We start from the raw sequence: 23,630 nt of genomic DNA on the forward strand, positions 1-23,630 counted from the left end.
AATGTAATTGGCTTGGTCAATCAAGTGAATGGAATAGATTCATTGATTTTAATCTACTGTATAAAGTATGTCAATTTCAGTATAGGATTGATCTAGGATAATAAAAAATGTATATCATTGACTTAACTTCGTGGTCACGTGGCTATTTCTGTACAAACCCGATCCGCGTATTTCTCTTAGCGCAAACTATGAAATTTGTATTCGGGTACCTTGATCAGATAGTCTAATTGTACCAGTTCGTCAATGTAACTGAAAGATTAGATGTGTTCTATTTATATTTCAAAAAAAGATTTTAATTACATTTTTTCTCGTGAAACATACCTTCTTATAAATTCCCTTGGTATACCGGTTTCGCATGGTAGGATATTTTTGGAATTGAAATTGGAAATAAAAACAGTCACATTTCAGTCCAAAGCCAAAACATTTTTATAATAGTTGTATATTACGATTGTAGCTTTGTTGATGTTTAAAATTTGCTATACGAAAGAAAAGAATAATTAAGTCGAACCTCATTATTTCAGAAGCCAATTTCTGTGAGCTGTGTCCACATTCGTCACGCTGCAATCAAAATTCGTTTTATATTACATCGGGTAATTTAGTTTTCAACATCGTCTACTTTGGCAAAAGAAATTCGTTCTTTATTTAATATTTAATTATTTTCGTTAAATATGCATATTTTTGTAACTTTTCAAATTCAGTATAAACTGGCCCTGTACTCGGCATAAATTTTCTAAGTTATAAATAATAAACAGTTACCCACAGTTGCATCAGGGCATATGAAATATTAATTGATAAATTTTATTTTATTTTCCTCGGCAGTTTTACACATACTTAACTTAGTTTCTTTCAATACTTAATTACGTAAATTGAGGTCAACTTAATGTCACTTAACTTACATACTTAATTTGTGACATTAATTAGATTATTATAAATATTATTTCCCGTCACATCATCCTGCATGACTCATGTGTGGTATAACTTTGGTATTTTTCGACAATGTGCCTACGAATATTATACAAAAATCCGGTATTTTAGGATGGCGGATTCGATCACATTTTGCTGTCTTTTTTATGCAAAACTAGGTATATATTATATTATATTAATGGACCTGGTCTAGTAGTTAGTCTGGAGTTTATTTATTCCTTGAACAAAGATTTTAATGCCCACGCAATTCGTACGTTTAAATTCTAGCAGTGCACCAAAAGATTTCTATGAGCGCAAGCACTTGTTCATACTTTGAAGTTTGTGAGAAAACTGACCCTGTTGTATCAGGCGGAAAGGCGTTGTAACGCCACTGGATTATCATTAAACGTCCGTGCCAATTCCAATCCTTATATCCCCTAAATTTCTCAAACATATCGGGAGAGCTATTTCGTTTTTTAATTGACCTAAAAATGTAATTGTATCCGGTATTAAAAGCTAATATAAACCTTGAAAGTCAGAAATGCAAATTATTAGACTACTGCTATATTTAATATCTAATTAAACAAGACATTGAATTACTTTAGTGACTTTATTGCTTAATGCATCCGTATATTTAAAAGTTTTCAAATTAATCGATTGCTAGACGTAATTAGTCATTATTTAAGATTAACTGGCCATAAACAAATAAAATAAATTTGAGTTTTTTATCCTATACATTGCAGTTCGTTTTCATATTGTTATTTTTCTTAAATTATATAATTCGGTTAGCTTAACACTTGCCTAAGACCAACCTATGCCGACCACGTTGAGGACGTCCCTCTACTACTATGTTTCCATCTTCTACTTTACTAACTCTTATGAGTGAGTTGAAGATAAACTGTTTTCAGCTAACTAGAATGAATAACTTTTATCTCATTATTGTTTTTATCCTACTATCTCTAGGATATGAATATACGTTTGCATAATTTATTATAGATAGATAGTAGGTAAATGTCAATAAAGCGGTGCTATTCTAAATCGTACTTTAAGCCCCCATTAGTATGTTTTGACTCGTGTCTCAAGACATAATATGGCTATTTCAAAAATTACTCTAAAGAAAACGAATACGTCATCGTTCTTCAGTCCTAGTAACTTAAATAGTTCTGTCAGTTGATAAGTTGAAGTCATTAAAAGAATTCAATAATAATGACATTTTCAAATCTACGCTTGAGTCGCAATTAGTGATGTTTTCTCCGTAATGATCGCAACGAGTTTTATTACGAGTGTAGCCGGAAAGCGATACTAGTTTAGAAATTTTAACGTAAAAACTCACAAGGAAATTACTCTCGCTCTTCCTGATTTTTGAGGAAATGCAAACGGGAAACAAAGTTTTATTCCATAGCCATGGTGATATTTTAGTCTTAATATATATCCAGAATAATATTTGATTAAGATTTGCCACCCTTTATTACAAAACGAAACATGATTTCATGGAATACATATTTTCATGTAAATTCTGAATCTTTTATAAATGTTGCCTTGCCTAGTGATATAAACCAATTTGGTTGCACTGTGGACACAAGAATGAAAAGTTGAGTGTACTATATACCTTTTAAAATTATGTTTTTTATTAAAAGATTATGCTACAGAATAGGGGGCAGGAGGCTCACTCACACTCTACCATAAGGCTCGCAATCCGTTACCAGTCTTAAAATATTAACCGTCCTACTACAAATAATTGCATTGAATAGTAAAGAATATTTATGTATTATAATCATTATATGTATTATACCCTATTGCCTGAGACAAAAACTTATACACTACAAAAGCCCTAAAGCTTAATCGAAAGTGTAAAAAGTCCATCAAAAAATAGAGGTTCAATAACTTTCACATTGGTGAAAGCGAGACGGGTCAATCACCTCGCCCATTGTCGAGGACTGAACACCTGTACTCAAGATTTGATATGAGACAGGTTTGACAAGTGGACCGTGATTGGGATGAAACCTCAGCTGTTTTTTGTTGCTTTTAAGACAATGTAATTAATACATACTAAATTTCACCCGTGGAAATTCGCCTAGCTCAGTAAATACTATTATAACATTAATTACCAAATCGAATAGTTTTGACAAAATCACAAATGCAGTCAAGTATGCCAAAAATTAAAATGAAAGTGGATGGGACCTGCGGCTAGACTTCAAGATAGAAGGGAGCAAAACGAGTAACATAATGGATAAGAACAAAAGGTAAACGGCGCAATGTACGACCTGTAAATGCAATGGGAGAACGATCTTTTAAAACTGCTATAGTGGGTCCAGGTGGCAAGAGAAAAATGTCTTTCCTTGGAGGTGTAATTCATCAATAATGGGTGGGTAACCGTTATTTCTTACTACCACCTATAATGTTTTCTTAAGCTAACTATTTTTTTAAACATTAAACATAAGAGGGGTGCTCGTATAAGAATTTTAGAAAGGCTAAGGTTGGCATGGCACAAAAAAAGTTGGAAGACATTGCTTTAAACCAATCAAAACAGATCGTAGTCGTTTAGTCTTTCATACGTCGTCTTCGAATATCAACTCGCACCCAACAGATTTAATGTTTTCCAGATTCGGCAACGGCAAATTTATTCACACTGACCATAGCTAAGTTAGAAGTACATATATACTCAAACTCCATGCCGTGGCGATTAAAAGTCTATATAAAAATCATAGTAGACTACTTAAGTCCACTTGATAACAAGTTATTGTTATTCGAACCTTGAACAATATAAATGAAAAGCTGATCGGTTAAGATCTGAATAATGAACATGGCCTAGATTTACAGCCCACTTTTATTTGTGTTTACACAACTTTATAAGGACACAAAACGCAAAAATCAAATGTCAAAATATATGTTGGGCGACGAGGAGAATATGTTTACTTCTGTTTCATAATTTTTCTTCATAGACAAGTAAGATATAAGATGAATCTATTGTTTCACTAGAATCGCCTCGGGCTTTGTTGTTATTAACGCACAAAAAAGACGCAGTGGAGTAGATGAAAGCGTTACTGAGCAGTGGCCTACTGGTAAAATATATAATAACAACGTTCTAATAAATAATTAGATAAACAGTCAAACTCTCGGTACTTTTGCGATTTTTAAATAAGTTATTCAAGTTTTATAAATATAAAAAATCTTTTGGTTTAAGTTTTGTAACAAGTCTGCATTGTTAATCTAAATTTTTATTTTTGTTATTTTACGTATAGTTACGTTAGTTTTGTTTTTTTATATAAAAAGATGCGACGGGCAGGACGCTCATCTGGATGTTAAATGATTCCATGGACATTGGATACTCACATTGGAACACTCACTCTTTTGAGAATTGGTACGCTCTTGGTATGAATTGGTTCAGAAACACTTACAGTAGGGAGCTGGTTCCACATAGCGGTGGTGCGCAGAAAAAATGCCTTAATAAACGCCAAACGACGAAGGTCCAGGTTGTATGGGTAAAGTAGTAGTTAGAATTTTTTTTTTACTAAGGTTACCTGGAAGAGATCGTTTGTTAGCGATAAGGTCACCCATATCCTCCCTAATAATTTAAGTCGCCTGATTGTATATGTACTTACTATTAAAGGAACTGAGTGTGAATAAATAAAAACAAATAAAAGGACACCAACGATTATAATACATTTTGTCTGACTTTATTAGTTATGGATTAGTCAAGTTCAAGGTAAAAGTCGTTTAAAATAAAAGCGAAGGTAATTAATTTTTTCACTCTAAATTAAAGAATTAAATTAGTTCGCTATGGTTTACTTTTGTTAGCCCAAAAATCTAATTCTTTGTAGGTTCTAGAAATTAATATTGTCTTTTGAATCGTTCGTAACATAATATAAATCCTCAATATCAGTCTCATGCCTTAACATTTTAACGTGAGAAAAATCGCTGTAGCCATATTGTTTTAATGTTCTATTCCCAACCATTAAAATAGCGAAAGTAAACGGTGAAACGTATCCTAGAGAAAAATACAATAATTTGCATACTCCAGATGGCTGATGCCGATATCAACCGAATTCTGTTTTAGTGACACCCGTATGTCAAATCGTACAGGATTTATTATTATTATTAAGCCTTTATTGCTGACACCCAGTATAATATATTAACACTTATTTAAGTTACATTTTTTTTTAATTCTAATACATAAATAAAAGTTAATCTATTATAGCACTTGATCCGTTTTGGGTAATCAGCGGGTCCGGTGACACCTCTTCCAGCTGCTTCCATTATCTTCTAATGTTAGATATTTTTGTCCAAGTTTTGCCTTCTATTTTCTTTATATTTACTATGGCTATCGGCGACAGGATTAAAATACGTAAAATTATAAAAAATTGACAGGAAACAAACCATTTAGAAGGGAAAGGTTTAGATGAAAGTGGCCCACTGCGATGCATTTGTGCGACTTTCGCACATCTGTACGTTATGGAATTTGCCAACTTTCATATGACGTTAACGCATACTTAGTGCAAATTTTCCTTAGAGAAATAACCAGAAATTTGTTAGTACTTATTATAAGATACTGTGTGGGCCTGGGTATCCGGAACCTATATCTAGGATGCTCCCTTCTCGGTGAAATAATATGCGCTGGTTCGGCTGTCGCGTGTCAGTCTAATAAAAAAGGAATCCAATAGTCGATAAGACTAAACTAGCACTTACCAGCAACGGTAGCGTATCTCACTCCAAACACTGGATCCTTCAATGATGAATCCAAAAAAAGTAAATGCTATACGGTATGCGGTATATATTTAGTGCGCACGCGACAGCGGTTAAAATTTCACTCCCTTGCTCCATTACGCCGGAACAGCACCTATCATCTCCGGTTCGTGTGTCAAATTCAAATCGACAATTGTCATCCTTCTTTGATTGACACCGATTTAGCGCGAACAGATACTATCATTGCTTTTCATTAACTGTGGGCAATATATATACAATAACGGAAACCTAGATATTATGGGTTGATATTAACTATCAAGTATCGAATTACTGCAGATTATTTTTGTTTAAATCTTTTCCCTAATTTATGAAAATAGAGTCTGTGTGGAACGAGAACTGTTGTAAGACTTTAGGTGGCAGCATTGTTAAATTCCTTTTTTATGTTGACAACACTGCGACGCCAATAAAGTATTTATTTGTATGTTTGTTGTAAGAGCTACAAAGGTTACTTTTACTAAAAAGATTCCTCAAATCTAACAATTGAACACGTAGTTTTCGTAATAAATTTTTTTTTGCTTACAATATTAGAAAAATATATATAACACTCTTGAAAAATTTTCGCCTCTCTATAAAAACATAATAGTTATGGGTGATTTCAATACCTGCTTAATCAAAGACGACTGCCGATCGAAAAAGTTGCTCTCCATCACCGAATCTTATAATCTTCATAACCTGCCACTTAATGCCACACACAAAGTCCCAGGCTCCACTCCTTCCTTATTGGACCTTATATTTACCTCTTCTCCTGACCTAGTTACCAACCATGGCCAACTTCCTGCTGTTGCTTTTTCTCATCACGACCTCATTTATTTGTCTCTCAATCTTAAACCTCCTAAACTAAAACCCACCGTAGTCCTTAGGCGTAATTTTGCTGCGATCGACACCGAGCGTCTGCTTATAGATGCGGCCAGAATTGACTTTAGCACGATTTACGAGTGTCCCACCCTCAATGGTAAAGTTGATTTACTAAATGCCTCCATCACTAATCTTTATGATATACATGCTCCTTTGAGGCCCGTTAAACTCAAGCATTTACCTGCTCCTTGGCTCAACGATGAAATCAAATCTTTGATTAAACAAAAAAACCGTGCTAAGGCCAAGATGAGAACAGCCAAAACGGATAAGGAACATGTATTTTACAAAACCTTGCGCAACCGTTGCAACACGCGTTGTCGCGATGCGCAGAGACGACACATTCACGACTCAGTGTCTAATGGGGATCCCTCAAAAATATGGAAATTCTTAAAATCTCTGGGTATCGGTAAGCCACCACGTACTGCCATGACTCCCGATATCGACGTAAACAGCCTAAACGCCCATTTTACCTCTCACTCCACTTCAAGTAATATCGATCTGGACTTAACACTTGAGTATATATCATCTCTCCCTCGTCCTAGTTTTCCATCTTTCTCTTTCGATGAATTCTCTAGTCAGAAAGTTGAATCGAGTATTTCTTCTATTCATTCCAACGCTGTTGGTTCTGACCTGATTAGTCGTGCTATGATCATACCTATTCTCTCTCTTATACTTCCTGTAATCACACATATTTTTAATTTTTCCATTTCTATAGGTGAATTTCCTTCTTGCTGGAAGGATGGACTTATCATCCCTATCCCCAAAAAGGCTAATCCTAGTACTTTTTCTGATTTTCGACCCATCTCGATTCTGCCATTTCTATCCAAGGTACTTGAACGCCTCATACATGAGCAATTAAATAATTTCCTAAACAAAAATTCCATACTGAATCCACTTCAGTCTGGGTTTCGACCTGGACATAGCACTACTACTGCTCTGGTCAGAGTAGCCGATGATATTCGCGAAGGCATGGACCACAAACAACTCACAATTCTCACACTGCTAGATTTCAGCAACGCTTTTAATACTATTAATTTTAAAATTCTAATGGGGTTGCTTAGATCTATTAATATTTCTTCTCATGCTGTTAACTGGTTCTCTAACTATCTTAATGGGCGCCGCCAGTGTATTAAGACAAGCGATTGCATATCTCAGTGGAGTTTGATTGAATCTGGCGTTCCGCAAGGTGGCGTACTTTCTCCTCTTCTTTTTGCTATATATATTAACTCCTTAACTTTCCGACTTTCAACTAATTTTCATTTATACGCTGACGATCTTCAAATCTACGTACAATCAAGTCTCGATGATCTCCCGCAAGCCATACAATCTACCAACAATGAGCTGGCAAAGATAGTTGACTGGAGTAAAAAATTTGGTCTTCTAATCAATCCCAAAAAGAGTAAGGTATTAATTATTGGCAGCCCCTATTTCACGACGAGAATTGATTGGGCCAGGATATCCCCTATCCATATCGATGGTGTAATTTTAAATTTTAGCCGTACAGTAAAAAATTTGGGGGTTTTATTTGATCAAAATTTATCCTGGGAGCAGCATGTTAAAGAAGTTAGCCGAACATTATACGGTGCCTCCAGTATCCTTCGACGTCTCAGTAATTTTCTTCCCTTTAGTACCAAAACCTCACTGGCGCAATCTCTCCTCCTGCCTTTACTGGACTACGCCGATGCCTGCTCCTCCGATCTTAACGAGGAATTGCTAAATAGACTGGATCGTCTCCAAAATTTCTGTATCAGATTTATATTCGGTCTAAGAAAGTACGATCATATCTCTGCGTTCCGTAAGCGGCTAGGCTGGTTGCCAATTCGTCAGCGACGCGATGCTCATGTTCTTCATCTCCTATATTCCATCCTGTTCAACCCTAAAACTCCTTCCTATCTCAAAAATGATTTCAATTTTTTGGGAGCCCATAACTATAGCTTACGCTCTTCCGAAAATTATACCCTTGAAATCCCATCTCATAACTCCTCCTTTCTTGGCGATTCCTTTAAGGTCTCCGCAGTTAGGCTATGGAATTCACTTCCCGTCCCTATTCGCTTAGCTCCTTCTTTATCTTCCTTTAAATTTCTTCTGTACAAACATTACCTGTCCACATCGTATCCCGAACTTTCTTACTAACTACTAACTGACGTGAGACTTATCTTAAATTATCGTGATTTATGTGTCTTTTTACTCTTTAATGTATCTTTAATATTTTATTCCTGTTTAGTTTTGTTTAACAACTGTGTATTACATGTATTTTGCACTACTTGCCTATCTTATTTAATACATTTATTTTTTTCTTTACTCACAGTGGTTGCCTGGAAGAGATCGCTCGTAAGCGATAAGGCCGCCAGTTGCCCTCCTTTTGATTTAATTATGTTAATTTTTATTTTTATTTTGTAGTGTAACGAAGTGTAAATAAATAAATAAATAAATAAAAATTAAAAAAGAAACTATTTTGGAATTTACTTAAATTAAGACGAAAATAAGAATTGTATTAGAATCCCCTTTGTATTTTATAGCAATACTTTCCTGCTTTTAGGATTTTATAATTAAATAATAACAAATGAATTCGTAAGTCCCTCTTTTCATCATAACTATAACTTTACAACTGAAAACTTAAACCTAAAAGTTATTCTTGTTCCTCAGTATTAATAAATATTTTGTCGCATTTATGTCAAGAAAACACTAGAATGAGTTGCACATGTTTATAGTACAATTATATTATTACGTAGTCAAAAGTTTCACTTAAAATAAATAGGTAAACTGAAATTATTATGGGCTTTTGTCTAGTATTTTTCTGTTATCAATTTCACTATATATCTATGTATATAATTATAAAATATTTTTATACTACGTTAACTCGGAAAAAATAAAAGTAATATTCACTGTCACGCTCGACAGTCTGTCGACCTTGCAGCAAATGTCAACAAGTATTACCTGAAAACAAAAAACAAAATTTTAATATAATTTCATTCGTAAATGTTAATATAGTAATTCAATTGGTTATTAATTGCGTAATCTTTGGAATAATATTTATATTAATGAAACTTATAATGTATTTTAAACTTTAATAAGTCGGCAATAAACCTTATAAAACTTTTCAAAAAGTCATTAAAAAATATGTTTTATAATAATAAATAATAAAATTTTCTTGTTATTTACAAAAAATTATGCATACTATTGTGAAAGTAGGTCTATAGTTGTTTTTTAATCTATTACAAGATAAAATAACCGCCTTCATTCAGCGCCGTATACACAGAACATATTTACTATCTTGTGTTGTTAAATATCTACAATATCTACTAGTATTGTAATTTTAATAAACAAAGTTGGCGGATGATTGAGTAAAAAGTCGATGCGATCCGATTAATTTGACATGTTTAATGCAATAACATCATCAAGTTTTCTACTCTTTGCAACAAGTTAATTTTCCTTCAATTGCAATTGCGTGTGAAATAATTGGTTAAGCCAAATATAGCGTAAATGCGAACTGAGTTCCTTATTAAAACCACACCTTAGGAACTATTTGATTAACATGAAATGTTAGAAATTTTTTTGACACCACGTATTGTCATCATCACGTTTGATTCTCGTACATTGTAATAACAACCTACAGCAGAATTTGATATGTGTATACATTTCTGAAATTTATTATAATTAAATCAATCTCTTTTATAGATATATGTGGGAAGTACTTCTAATAATCGTCGTTTCAGGTTTACTTAGAAAAACATAACTAAGACCTTATTTTCTGTGAATCCACAGAAAACAGTTTGAGTCTGTGTGGTGAGACAATCAAATTAATATCATGCAAATATGATTAATTTCTACTTTTTTTAAATATATTATATCAACATTACTATCAAACGTAAAAATTCATAAAAAAAGGTTTCTACGGCTTTATTCTCCACAGGTTTTAGTCTATGAAAGTCCTAAGTAAGTCCCTTTGTAAATTTTTAAACAGTTAATTGTAACAGATGCTTAGACTAGACAGGATTGGTACATGTATACGTATAAATCTCAAGGCGAACGCGACATTTAGTTTGAACTTTGACGAGACAAATACTTAAGATTTTTCTTACTAATTAAAGATATATTAGGAAAAATCAATTTCAAGTTATTTAGTAGACTTCGCTCAAGGGCTGCCCAGATTTGCCAACGGAATGCACTTTCACTGGTGCTGTATTCGTTCATCCAATATTTGTATAGAAATTTTGTGTTATTAGCATACATTATGTAGTTAGACCTGTTTTTATTAGTTTTGAAACTTTATGTCTAGTTGTTGAATTGAATTCTTTATATAATTATTTTTCTACTAGACAAAATCTTTTTGAAATATATGCTAGCAAAGAATTTAGTGCCAAATAGGCATAAGATTTCATAAAAAAAATTACTATTCTATAGTTTTCGCTTTCTGTAGTTTTATTTACCGAATAAAGTACATAAAACCAATAAGTTCTTGCCGGAGATTGGACGAACGACGGACGAGCGTAATGTGACATGCCCTAATAACTCAACTCTCTCAAATAAATAGTTCAGTAGTAGCATCACTCTCATAGCATATTAAACTTTAAAATTATTATATGAAGAATATTTACTAAGCTACATAACAAATTACGTATAACATTATGTTATTTATCACTTTATTTCACGCCTTATTCGTCGACCTCAATAACATAAAGTGGTTTCTCTTACGTAAATTATCTATATTTGAAATCTTGTCCCCGAATGAGGGGGCAGATTTTTATGTCTGATTAATCAATATTTTGTAAACTAAGTAACCTACCTTCTAAGCCTACTCATATGAATTATTTCGTCAAGAATGAAACCTCTTTCTGACGTTTCTGCAAAACCAAGCCAAGTTACTTTTACCAATATTCATATATGGATTAATAAACGAACGTGTGCGAACGTGTTTTCTATGAAACTCGATTTTTCAATGAAAACTTCATATAAATATGCTTCATACAAAATCGTCTCATTTTCCGTAAGTCGAACATTGACACAGAGCGCGGTAATTAAAACAATTAAGTGTACCACTTGTACACTTCCCACGACACTAGCGACACGCGCGGCTGCGCTTGCACGAACGCAATAGTATTATGTAATTTATTTAGAATATTACGATATGCTTGTCCAACCATACATGATAATACAAAATCAAATACTGTTGATGTATATATAGAAAAGAAATAGGGTATAGTGATTGAGAGCTTTTCGAAAGTTATTTTTGTATTTGTTCGAAAACTGACATGTTCACCTCTCTAAACACAGGCAATTGTTTCATCCAATTGGCATTATAGATAAAAATAATAATCTTACACTCATAAAAGAAAGCTCTAAGTGAAAAGCGCACCGCAGAAATGTGATATTGTCCGTAAAGTGTTTTATACTCTATGAATAACTTCATTCGGCCTTAAACCTTACAAGTTAAAATCTATTAAAGTCCACAACGTGTTTTCAGAACGTCACATCAATCTAAAGATGTCAAGCGCACTTTCTCCGGAATCGTAAAAACGTGATTCGAATAAGCCCGATCCAATTTTCTCTTGGTCAGTACCATCCGGTATGGTTTTTATATTATGTGCCATTTCACCCGTTTAGGTATCCATCCTAGATTGCAAGGCGTATAGGTTAATGCATTTTATATAAAATGTAAAAAATATTTTTTCTTTGTAATGCCACGGACATTATTAATGGACTTTGGAAACAGAATAATGATAATGTACAATAAATAGTATACATAAATATATACATAGACAAAAAAATACTATTTAGTTATTAAAATCAAATGTTTTCAATGACATAGTTTTTATTAACTATTAAAAGTGGGTTCAGCGTATGACTCTCCCTGAGGTCGTAGGTTTGATTCCCAGCTGTGCACCAATGGAGTTTCTGTCTATGTGCACATCTAACTCGCTCCTATGGTGAAGGAAAACATCATGTGGAAACCGGCATATCTCAAATTTAAAAGTCCACGGCATGTGTCAGATAGAATGCTGATGGTGATCAGGAGATCACTCAATTTGAAACCAAGACCCATATAGGGTTGTAGTGCCACTGTATTATAGTATCAATCTCTTTGATAGTAACATCATTTTCCGAAATATTCGTAAACACAAGACTGAAAACAACATGATATTTATTCTTCGCCATAAGACAACGAAGTACAAATATTTGACCTAAATTAATATAGCCACATATAAAACCCTGGTAGCCCTATATTACGACCGCAGGGTTGCCTCAAATAAGTTAAATTATCTTCAAGATGTTACGTCAAAACATTAAGACCAAACCTCTTATTACAAAGTATTACCTCAGATTAAATAGACGTATTACAGTAAGAAATTCACACAGCACTTCCCTATTCAGATTATATAATTTGTTAGCTAAGTTTTCTAAAAGTATTCACCAATCGTTTAATATTTTAATCGGTTCTAATATAACGTCTACAAAGTGGAAAGAAAATACTTTAAGATATTAACATGAAAAATATGTAATGATATTTTAAAAGCATTCTATTTAGTTTGTATCTTCATCATCAAAGACTGATGACCCATAAGGAGCTTTGCATCCGCAATTATATTTCGATATCGAATACGATCTCTTGCTTCTAGCGATCAACTTTGAACGTCTATTGTTTCGAGGTTTGGCAACTCCATTTCACCAACGCAAACTCAGTCTACCGGGTTTTCTGTTGCTACCAGGTTGTGAGTTCTGTAAGCACCTTAGGGTCCTGTCGTCCGCCATTCAGTGCATAAGTTCCGACCAGTTCACCCTGTTGTATTTTATTAATAAGACGATGTTGGCATCGTCGAGGGTGTTATAAAGTTCGAGAATAGTAAATAGAAAAAAATAATACGCCAAAAACAGATTTGCTTTATATATTAAAAGTATTTATATAGACTTTTAAAATTATACCGAATACTCATTCTGATTTTCATATATTCAGTAATTCGGATCCATACTTTGGTTGAAATAGCCTTCGATTGCCAAAAAATTAAATTAATTTCCTCGAAACTGATCTACTTAGAGGTCAAAACCTATTTCTAATTAAATGACCTTTTGTTTAATGCGTTTTATACATGCGATTGAATAATTCTATGTAATATGTTACATAAAATATCTACAGGGTCATAAGTATTGCATTTGTGTGAATATGTCGTTTACAATTGAAACGTGAATACACAATATTCAGATTGCCTTTCATTGAAATTTTTGGTTTGGAAATGTGGAACTAGGAACACTATATGGAACCAGCTCCCTGAAGTATTTCCGAACCAATTAGAGTTAGGTTCCTTTAACAAGAGAGCTTAACAATTCTTAAAAGATCGGCAATGCACTTGCCAGTCTTCTGTAGTAGCCAATGTAGTTGTCTATGGGCGGTCCCTTAAGCCTCCTTCCCGTTTAATATCGCGTAACAATGGGACAAGAAGCGTTCAATTGTTACACGTCAATATGACTGAACTTTTCCAATATATTAAAAGACTGTATTCAACATTCCATTTCGAACAATCTTATATTTTAGCCAAAGTTTTTACGAACTCTAATATATGTTATAGAAAAGGAAATAAGTGGTATTCTTTTGAACAGTGAATTAGACAAGGTGTCAATAATAATATGTACGACCTTTATATAGCCTTCGTTCGCCAGTCTCTGAATTTACCACGCATTTCCTGATTTGACCACAGGGACAATTTTAATTAAAATCATTCGATATTACATAAAAATAGATTTATTCCGGCTGAGAAAACTTCCGAATTGCAATGACATACTTTTAATTTCTGGTCTATATTTGGAGTCATCGCTTTATCATTAGATGATATCCTGGAACTAAATGTGTATGTGATTAAAGAATGTTTGCTTAGTAAAACGCTCTTATCTCAGAAACTACTGGTTTCACTTGAGTTTTATTGATGAAGTATATAAGTCATAACCCGGATTTCGAGAGTACCATCACGGAACGGTATTGTATTATATGTACCAACACATTTTAAAAAGCCTTCTTTTTATATTCGATGGTGAACCCCTGGTCAGGTGGTCACTAATTAAACGTATCATAGAACCAAATGAACTTCTTTAGCGCGAATTTACGTTTAACACGTTTCGTCTGATTTAAAACTATCATGTCAACGAGAACTCTATTTATTACTTTATATACAAAACATATTATAAATTTTCGCTTTTATATTTTTTCTGTATCTGACTTAGGCTTCGGCATGTGACTCTCATGATGTAGGTTCGATCCCTGGCTGTGCACTAAGAGACTTTCTGTCTATGAACGCATTTAAAACTAAGTTGTACGGTAAAGGAAAACTGCATGCTTTGTATGAGTCAGGCACATAAGACTGATATGTTAATTGCCTTTAGAATAAATAAATGATCAGGAAAGAGGCACAAAAATCTGGGGCCCCGACTAGAAGATTTTAGCGCTACTGTTTTTTTTCATAAAAAGGCCTACCTTGTAGCTGTTGTAGCTTTTGAATGTGATATTTTTAACACCTGTTAGCTTAACTCTTGCTCCAAATATGAAAAGTTCACACCAATGACACATCATTTATATGATGGGTATCTGCAATGACCTGACATTTATTTGTGACCTTTACACGTAATATTTTATACAGACTTGTAAACTGTTACATCACGATTGAGATATAAGACGTTGCAGTTACTTGAAAAGCTCAAGGAATTTATTTTTAATTACGAATATTGCTGTATACCTTATAAGGAAGCAACAGCATTTTTCTTCTGGGCATTTAACTGTTGTTAACTTGTCTTAAACCCAACAATGGACAGGGTCACAGAAGGCCCTACCCCAGATAACCGACTTACCTATTCATATAATTACTAAGTAAAAGATACAGACATCGGAGACCAATCCCAAGTTTTACTTTGGTTTTTTTTTCTAATAAAGGTGAAATTCTTTATGAAGTACTAGAATTGCCAAACTACCTGGGAGAAAAATTATTGGAAAAAGAACTGCGTTGACTTCGATAAACTGGCTTTTAATTAATTAAGCTTAAATTATAATATTTTTTATCGTGAGTAAAAATATTTATCAGTACACAAATTAGGTATGAATCGTAATGGACGGTAAAAAGGGTCACTTTCAGGTGACCCTTGAAATACAATGGGTTAAGAAAGAAAGCAAGAGGTGCCCAACTAAACGTAACTAAACGTAACGTAACGTAAATTTAAAAAAAAATACAATTATACTAATTGAAACTAGCTTATCTAAAATAAATTTTAACAATACTTTAAAGTTAAGTACTACTATTTTTTATAATTTACTGTGTTATTGACAGTTAATAATCGCGCCCTTGAAAAATTTCAACAAGACATCGAAATATTAGAAAGCCGCTAGCATTGGCCTGAACCATCTGATCACACGCACACGTAAACACACAAACATCTAAATACACACGCAGCCGGTTTGACCTTTCATTGGAGATTGTGAAAGTATTAAGGCGTGTACATAATAATTTCCCCATTAAATGTCTTTTTAGCATAAAAAGACACTATCTACTAGGCTTATTTAAACGGCAACAAATTCTAATACGACTTTTACAAGGAGAGATTTAAGGAAAGGTTCTATGAATAATATATATCTGCCTATATGAATTGAGGCATAGAGCTGTCACAATCGCAATAGGCGTTTATATTAATTGTTTAATGGAAACAAGTATTATGTGAAAAATAACTTCGAATTTATTTAGTTTTAAAAACAATACATCGGCAAGTATTGTTCACAGAGTAGAGATATGGGCAAAGACAAACGAGAAACAGATATGACATAAAAGACAACTCAAGCCAATGGAGCAAAAGGCGCGAAATTTAAGTATTACAACATCAATGAATATAGATTGTAAATCACCTTAAATAATGGTTTGGTTGAATCTCTTAACGGAACTTAAAGCTCAGTTGATGATACTTTCTTAATACAGTACATACCTATAACATAGCCACCTTTTAAATAAATAAATTATCTATGCCACTTGTGTTTATTATAATACTTTCTTTTTAATCCTAAAGATACCAGAACTAAAAATATGTATATGCTTGCTGAGCTCGTTTATCTACTACATTTAATGCTTCAGTGAATCTCCCTCTTACAATTTAATAACTGCATTTATTTTTTACTTGCTAGTTTGAAATTTTTATGTTCCAATATAATATTTGAGTATGAGTAAAATTTGTTAGGTCACTATATTTTTCGTACTTATAAATTCAAATTTAAGCTTTTAATAACAGCTATCACTCACGCTTACGCTCTACGCTAACCCGTATTTTACTTAATAGTATTTACTTTATAGGCTAGTTTCGACATACCGTTTAACTGTTTAACTGACCCATAAAAGGTTAATGCTTATTGACTACATACCTCAGTGGTTTATTGTAACAATAAAAATATAATTAGAGTACTTAAATCCACACAAACTGCAATATAAGGGCAGTTTTTAGTACACTGTTAAAAGCTTTCCAATATCGATTGTTTTATAGATAAATCTTTGTCATCATAGAGAAATAAAAAGATTTAAAATTTAAATCAAACCAAGCCACTATTTAACATTTTAAATAAGCAATGAACATATAAAGTAGGAATCATATATATAATTAACTAGCGGACCCGACACACATTGTCATGTCTTAACTATGAATATTGATTTCGAATTGCTATAATTAACTAAAAAAATATTTCAGAAACAAAGTGTAATACTTAATGTATTGTATGGATGACTTAATTAAATTTCTGCGCAATTTCCTTATTATTTTTTATTATTAGAACCTTCTACTGATAATAACAAACAGAACAAAAAAAGAATTAGCGAAATCGGTCCAGCCAATCACGCGTGATGCCGTGACCAAGGGAAATAGGGATAAATTTATATATATATATAGACAGTTTTCTAATAATCAAGAACAAATCGACCGAGAATGTTTTAAAAGTGAGTACATATCCGTTAGTACCGGTGACCCAGTGAGCTACAGGTTTATAAGGTGAGCCTACTTCGACGATAATCGATATATATGTTTTTATTTTACTCAATGAAGTGTACATTTCACTCGGGGACTCAAATGTGGATTTTATTATCTGAACAAGGAGTTCCTTAGGGACAGTAGAGCAATAATGCTGTTGAAGACAGAAGGCACTGTTACTGGGTATTTTAAGAATATCTCGATAAATAACTCTCAATATTTAATAACATTTAAAACATTCTCGGTCGATTTGTTCTTGATTATTAGAAAACTGACTATTATTTATATAATACCTACTTTATATGTCATTGGATACACAATTTTAAACCATTTGGAATCCCTTTATCATTCTATTACTTCATTATCAAACGGAAGTACGTATTACTGTAATTGTATCTTTTTTTAAATCGTGAAGCGTGGAAATTGTCCTTAAGGTTTCTCTTATTCTATATTAATTAATAAAACATCTATATACAAACAAAGTCTCGCTATCAGCAATTTTCGTCGATTGAAATAAGTACATTGAAGAAACAATTTATGTGTGGAACGTGTAATATTATCATTATGATATCTAAACTAATACTTCATGTAAAAAAATCTTATTTTGTTTCGATATAAAAACAATCCAACACCATACAGTACTTACACTATTCTTAACCTAACTTAAAATAACAAAAAAACTGGCAGGGTTCCCCTTTGAATAGCTAGACTAATTCTTTGTCCGAGGTAGCTACCAGCTCTTCGGTCTCCTGTGATCATCGACTAACCTTGTTGCTACAAATATTATATATATAATACTTATACAGTTTCATGTGAATTCAATAATTTGCAATAATTTTACACCTACAATAAAATCTTTAGAATTTACTTTCACCGTTTTCTTGACGTATTTTCTTCTTCTTTATAAATAATATATGATAATAAATAATGTGTGGAGATTATTTTGCATATATTTTTTAAGTTACCCCGGGCAATATCTATGTCTTGCATTTTCATTTTATCTATACCAAAAATGGTCGTATTAAAAACGAAAAGAATTTTTTTATAAATTGTTGTCTCTGATTGACAGCTTATGCATCCGCATTCTATACAAATTTTAAAGATACAATATTGAAATACGCAATACTTACATAAATTCAACTAGGCTCTAACTAAATAGATTTTCGTCATACATCGAAAGTTAATACTGACGCAATCATTTCACTTTTAAGCCAAGATGTCGTGACCAACGTGATTGTGATCCGAACTGAGATGTAATTGACTATTTAACGTACAATAGTTGTTTATATTTGTATGCCGTCTTCAGAGTCTAGAACCATTATTAACCCCTTTATCATTCATTATTTTGTTTTATGTAATTCGAAATGACCTCATTGATTTTTAAAAAATATTTTTTTCGAACTGTCGAAACGTACTTTCCTAGATCAGGGTTTATGTATGATTTCACACGCGCTTATGTCCGAATGTTTGAAAATTGGTAAGTTTATAGAATTAGAATTATATTAGCCTGCGTCATTTTGAGAATATACCTCTTAGTAGCACTTTTTACCAGTATGTTATAACTAAATATTATCTTTACATACTGGATTTTATGTTAATAAGACCATGGGTAAAGTGATGAACGCTAACATGTAATAAAACAAGATTCAATCGTATGACACCATATGACATTTAGCTGACCGTTCGCCAGTTACGCAAATACTTACCACACGCGACCTATAGAATAAGCTATGAAATTGCAGAGAAACAACAAATATAGAAGTTTTGTATTGGCCATTTAAATATCAAGATTTCATAACTTCCTTCTTGTTTTCGAATGTCTAGAATATGGGTGTAAGGTTCAGAGTCGAGACTTAGTTTGACTCTTGAATTTACTTTAACATTGAGAGTTTAGAATGATCATTGAGCCGCTGGCGCTGATCAAGTTTTACTTATTTTAAATATCTTTAACAAATTGTCTTCAAAATTGACCACAAATAATTCTTAATAAACATTTGTAATCGTTAGGTGCCAAGCTCACTATCAACAATGAGAGATTATATTTACAAAGATTTTTAAAAGATTACATACTCTACACTACTACTACTACACTACATATTATATAATTGTCATTACAGTATATTTAAAAGCCTCTTCAGATTTTATTCCATATTTAACATTGCTATATGACTGTCCAAGTAAACATAAAATAACGTTAAAAACTTCTTTACACATTAATAAGGAATTCTAATAATATTAGCTTATTTATTTCAGACTATATATTAGTTATAAAGCCAATGGTAGATTCATAAGACATCAAAACGTTAACGAAATGCTTATAGAGCTTACGGTTTCGTTAAACGAAAACGATGGTGCGTTTCGCTTGTTTGTGATTGGTCCATAACATATCTAGTCTAATTCCCTCATCTTTCTGTTCATCCATTACATTCAAACGATTCATTATCCTATTATTTGTTGAAAGAGCTTATATTTCTTCACATTAACTGTAAATGTAATATTTTAAGAGTGGCATAATATTTGGTAACATAACAATTAATTAATGAGTGTTTCATAAGTGAATTTTAACATTTGCATAATGACTTAGCGTAATTTAGTAATTATTATGAGTCAATTTGGGTCTTAAAAATGTTGGTAAATTCTAAAATTTGCTTTAATAAGGTAAATAATTCTATAAATTTAATAATTAAAACATAGTATATAATTGTAACTATGTCATTTAAGACAGAAAATAATAATCGTCTTGAGTTGCGTTATCAAGTATACATGTAACGTAATCTTTGTATTTATTTTTATTAATAAAAATGTAAGATTCTTGCATTTCTATAAACCTAAAATAGCAAAATTTAATCTGCCATTTTCTGTGTAAATTTTAGGCACACGTCTAAGTTATTTTTATGTGATTAATTTTAAAACAGGTTTATATTCTAAGCGGTTATTGAAATATTCAAAGGGTTACAGACAAATCAGACTCAAATCACAATAATTTAAATTGTTTTTATAATTTAATATTAAAGGTAAAACCTTCTTAACTTTTAATATTAAAGGTAAAACCTTCTTAACATTTGTTTGATTAAAACTTAAAGCTTTCCGGAATTTTAGAATAAATTAAATATACAGTATATAGAAACAAATTATACAATATTTTTTATAAATATAATAATAATTATTATATTTCCACCTTAAAAATATATTTATAAAGATGATAGGTTATAAAGTGGGGCAATAAGGCTATTTATCACCTTAGTATTAATGCAGCAACGCGTTGATGTCTTTTATAAGCGAGCTTTCAAGACTTGACATAGATAATTTTACACCTACGAAAATGTTTTAATATCAATAAGATCGTGACTGTTATTTTATTGTACTATAATAAAATGTTGTATATATATTGTGTTTTTAAGAGGCGTGTTATAGTATTATAAAAGCTTTCTTGGACTTATTACATTAAGCACTTTTTATACATTTGTTTGAGTACATATACAAATTAAGTCTGTTATATTTTATTAAAAATTTTAAGGGGTGAATCATACCTTGACATGTCGCTAGAGTAAACAAAAGCACCACCACACCCCATCGGACACAGTTAATTAGCCCCATCTCACTGCCACACATTAATAACCTAGGCTGTAGCATTTCACTGTCACTAACATACTATTCTAGTATTCTACTAGTTCACAGCACTTTTTCACTAGGGTTAAATCAGCAAAGCGCCATCTCTCGAATGCGGTTGTAAGTTCAGGTGGTGCGCGAGTGATAGTCAACTGTCTACTGAGCTTAGGCGCGTACGCGCAACGATCGAGCCTCTCTCACCTTCTATACAGGGGATGACAACATTTTCAAATTAATGTAGATTTGTTGATGAAAGCTTTGTTGTACATAATACACTGGTGCTAATGGGTCAAGTGCAGCAGAAGCAAGTCCAAAACACAAATCTATTTAAAATATATTTTTAACAGATTATTTACCACAATTTTACTAGCATTACATATGTTTTGGTGTGATATTTGAGGGGTGAAATAAATAGCTACTAAAAGCACCTCGCCTTAAAGCGACTAGTTTTAGGAAATATTTACGAGAAGAAAATAATAATTATAAAATAAAAGTAAATCGTTGACGCTTAAACGTTTTTAGGTCTAGACCTAGGCCTAGGCCTCAGATTTTTGTATCTGTTTCATGATAATTTAACAACCTAATAGGCAAGTAGGTGATCAGACTCCTGTGCTTAATGCACGCACTCGACCTTATGGCTCTAAGGCAAGCCACTTTCCTCAGTCCAATCGAGCGAATACTTTATGCCGACATAGAAAGAAAGTAAATTGATGTACACCCGGTAATCGAACCAACGACCTCAGATATGAGGGTCATACGCTGAAGCCACTAAGCCAACACTGCCGTTATAAATGTATGTATATCATATGCTTATTTGGTTCTATGTACGCTAAATACAGATGAAATATCTGGTAAATAGAAAAAGTACATATTTAACATATAAACCAAAGGTTTGTGAGGTATGCTCGAGTGAACCCACTTCACTTTCAAACTCGGTCGCGAACGCGGACACGAACGTAAACACGGAACTGTTACGCACACTTGTCTTTAAAAAAATACTGGACCTTATAAAATAACGTATATTAAACGCACGGACTCAGACGCTATACTCCGCGGCTGAACCACCAACCACAACCACCAAATTCTTTAAAACAAACCGACAACATTTTAGGTTTTTTTTTAGTTTGAACAGAATGATTCCCTTGATCAAATATATTTATCAACTAAGCTTAGTATTATTATACTAAGCTTTGTAAGTACTAAGTACACAGCTTTGTACTTATAACAATGTATCGTAATTATATACATAACTAACTCATTGTGTATTTTAGTGTTTTTCATAAATCTCTAGTCAAGTCATCCGGCACTCTGCTACTAAAAAGCTGGGTAAGCCATGCTTTTCTACCGACATCTGTCAATAAATAATAAGAAAGTATTTATGAAATTATAACATATACATATTATTTATTAAAATTCGTATTTGTTCATTGGCAAACGCACATCATAAGCGAACCATAAAGATAAGTTATGAGTTATATTGTAATAGCGTATAATTACAGATATAATATCAACTTCCAACAAACTAATTACTAAATTGTTATTCAATCATTTTCATAATTTAAGAAGTTCATAATAACATTTTCATTAATATGAGTGCCACCTTGACTTAATGTACTTACTTCATCAAGCCTAGTTTTTGATGTCTCGGGATTGTAAAAGTTATTTAAAGCATTGGATAGATGACGCTAGAACAATAACAAACAACTTATAAAGTTATTTTCTGTTTTGAAAATAGCGCCATCTAGTAGTAAAGCATATTAACGATATAAAGCTCAGGTGTTGGAGAGATTTCATAAGTTATAAAATTGTCGATAGATGGCGCACCAACACTTAAACTTACCTTACTTTTTAATATTATTAGAGCGCCATCTTCTATTACATATTGAAATTACGTAAATTGCACAAAACGACGGTTTCTATTTTATTATTTTCAGTTTGAATTTTAAATAGATGGCGCTAAAAGGATAATAAGCTAACATTATTGGAATTCTACAACCGACACAAATATTTATAAAAAGAAAACTTCATATTTACCTACATAAGATTCTACATTAAACAAAGAGAGAGATACAACAATTTTTTTGTAGTAACTAGATACAATTTCAATATATTTACAATTATAAAATCAAACCTAATCTGTAATATATATTGTTGTATTTTTTATTCCTAGATTACAAAGAATAACCCAGAATTTAATTGCATAATTATTTTATTACAAAACCAATTCACAATGACCGATTCCACGGCTTTCGAATTTCGATTAATCATGATTCATGATAAAAAGGAAATGTGTTGAATTCCTCAACATACCTACCTCGTTTTTGTTTTCTTCAAAAGTGATATTTTATTATTCTTAATAATAATACCTTTTTAAAACAGGAATAACATATTCTATAAGTTTTAATATATATAAATATGTATAAAAGACAGATTTTTAGATGGTAAGAATTATAACGAAATCAATATAGTTATAACGATAGTAGTAACGGCTACATTGTTTTCTTATTGCAATGGGTTTTAGTTGAAATAACGTCTATTGAATT

The 23,630-nt window shown here is 32.2% G+C and overlaps 1 protein-coding gene across 2 annotated transcripts in view; it reads right to left on the minus strand.

Annotated features, from left to right (window-relative positions):
• Window positions 1-21,229, minus strand: part of LOC123715811 (mucin-5AC) — a 69,505-nt gene extending 48,276 nt beyond the window's left edge. For both annotated transcript variants that reach the window (XM_045671129.1, XM_045671128.1), the window contains exon 1: window positions 21,009-21,229. In XM_045671129.1, the coding sequence (XP_045527085.1) occupies window positions 21,009-21,111 (103 nt within the window). In that variant the 5' untranslated portion in view covers window positions 21,112-21,229. The remainder of the gene's footprint in view (window positions 1-21,008) is intronic.
• Between the last annotated feature and the right edge of the window lie 2,401 nt (window positions 21,230-23,630).

Source organism: Pieris brassicae, chromosome 10 (genome assembly GCF_905147105.1).
Source record: "Pieris brassicae chromosome 10, ilPieBrab1.1, whole genome shotgun sequence".
NCBI classification, from domain to species: domain Eukaryota; kingdom Metazoa; phylum Arthropoda; class Insecta; order Lepidoptera; family Pieridae; genus Pieris; species Pieris brassicae.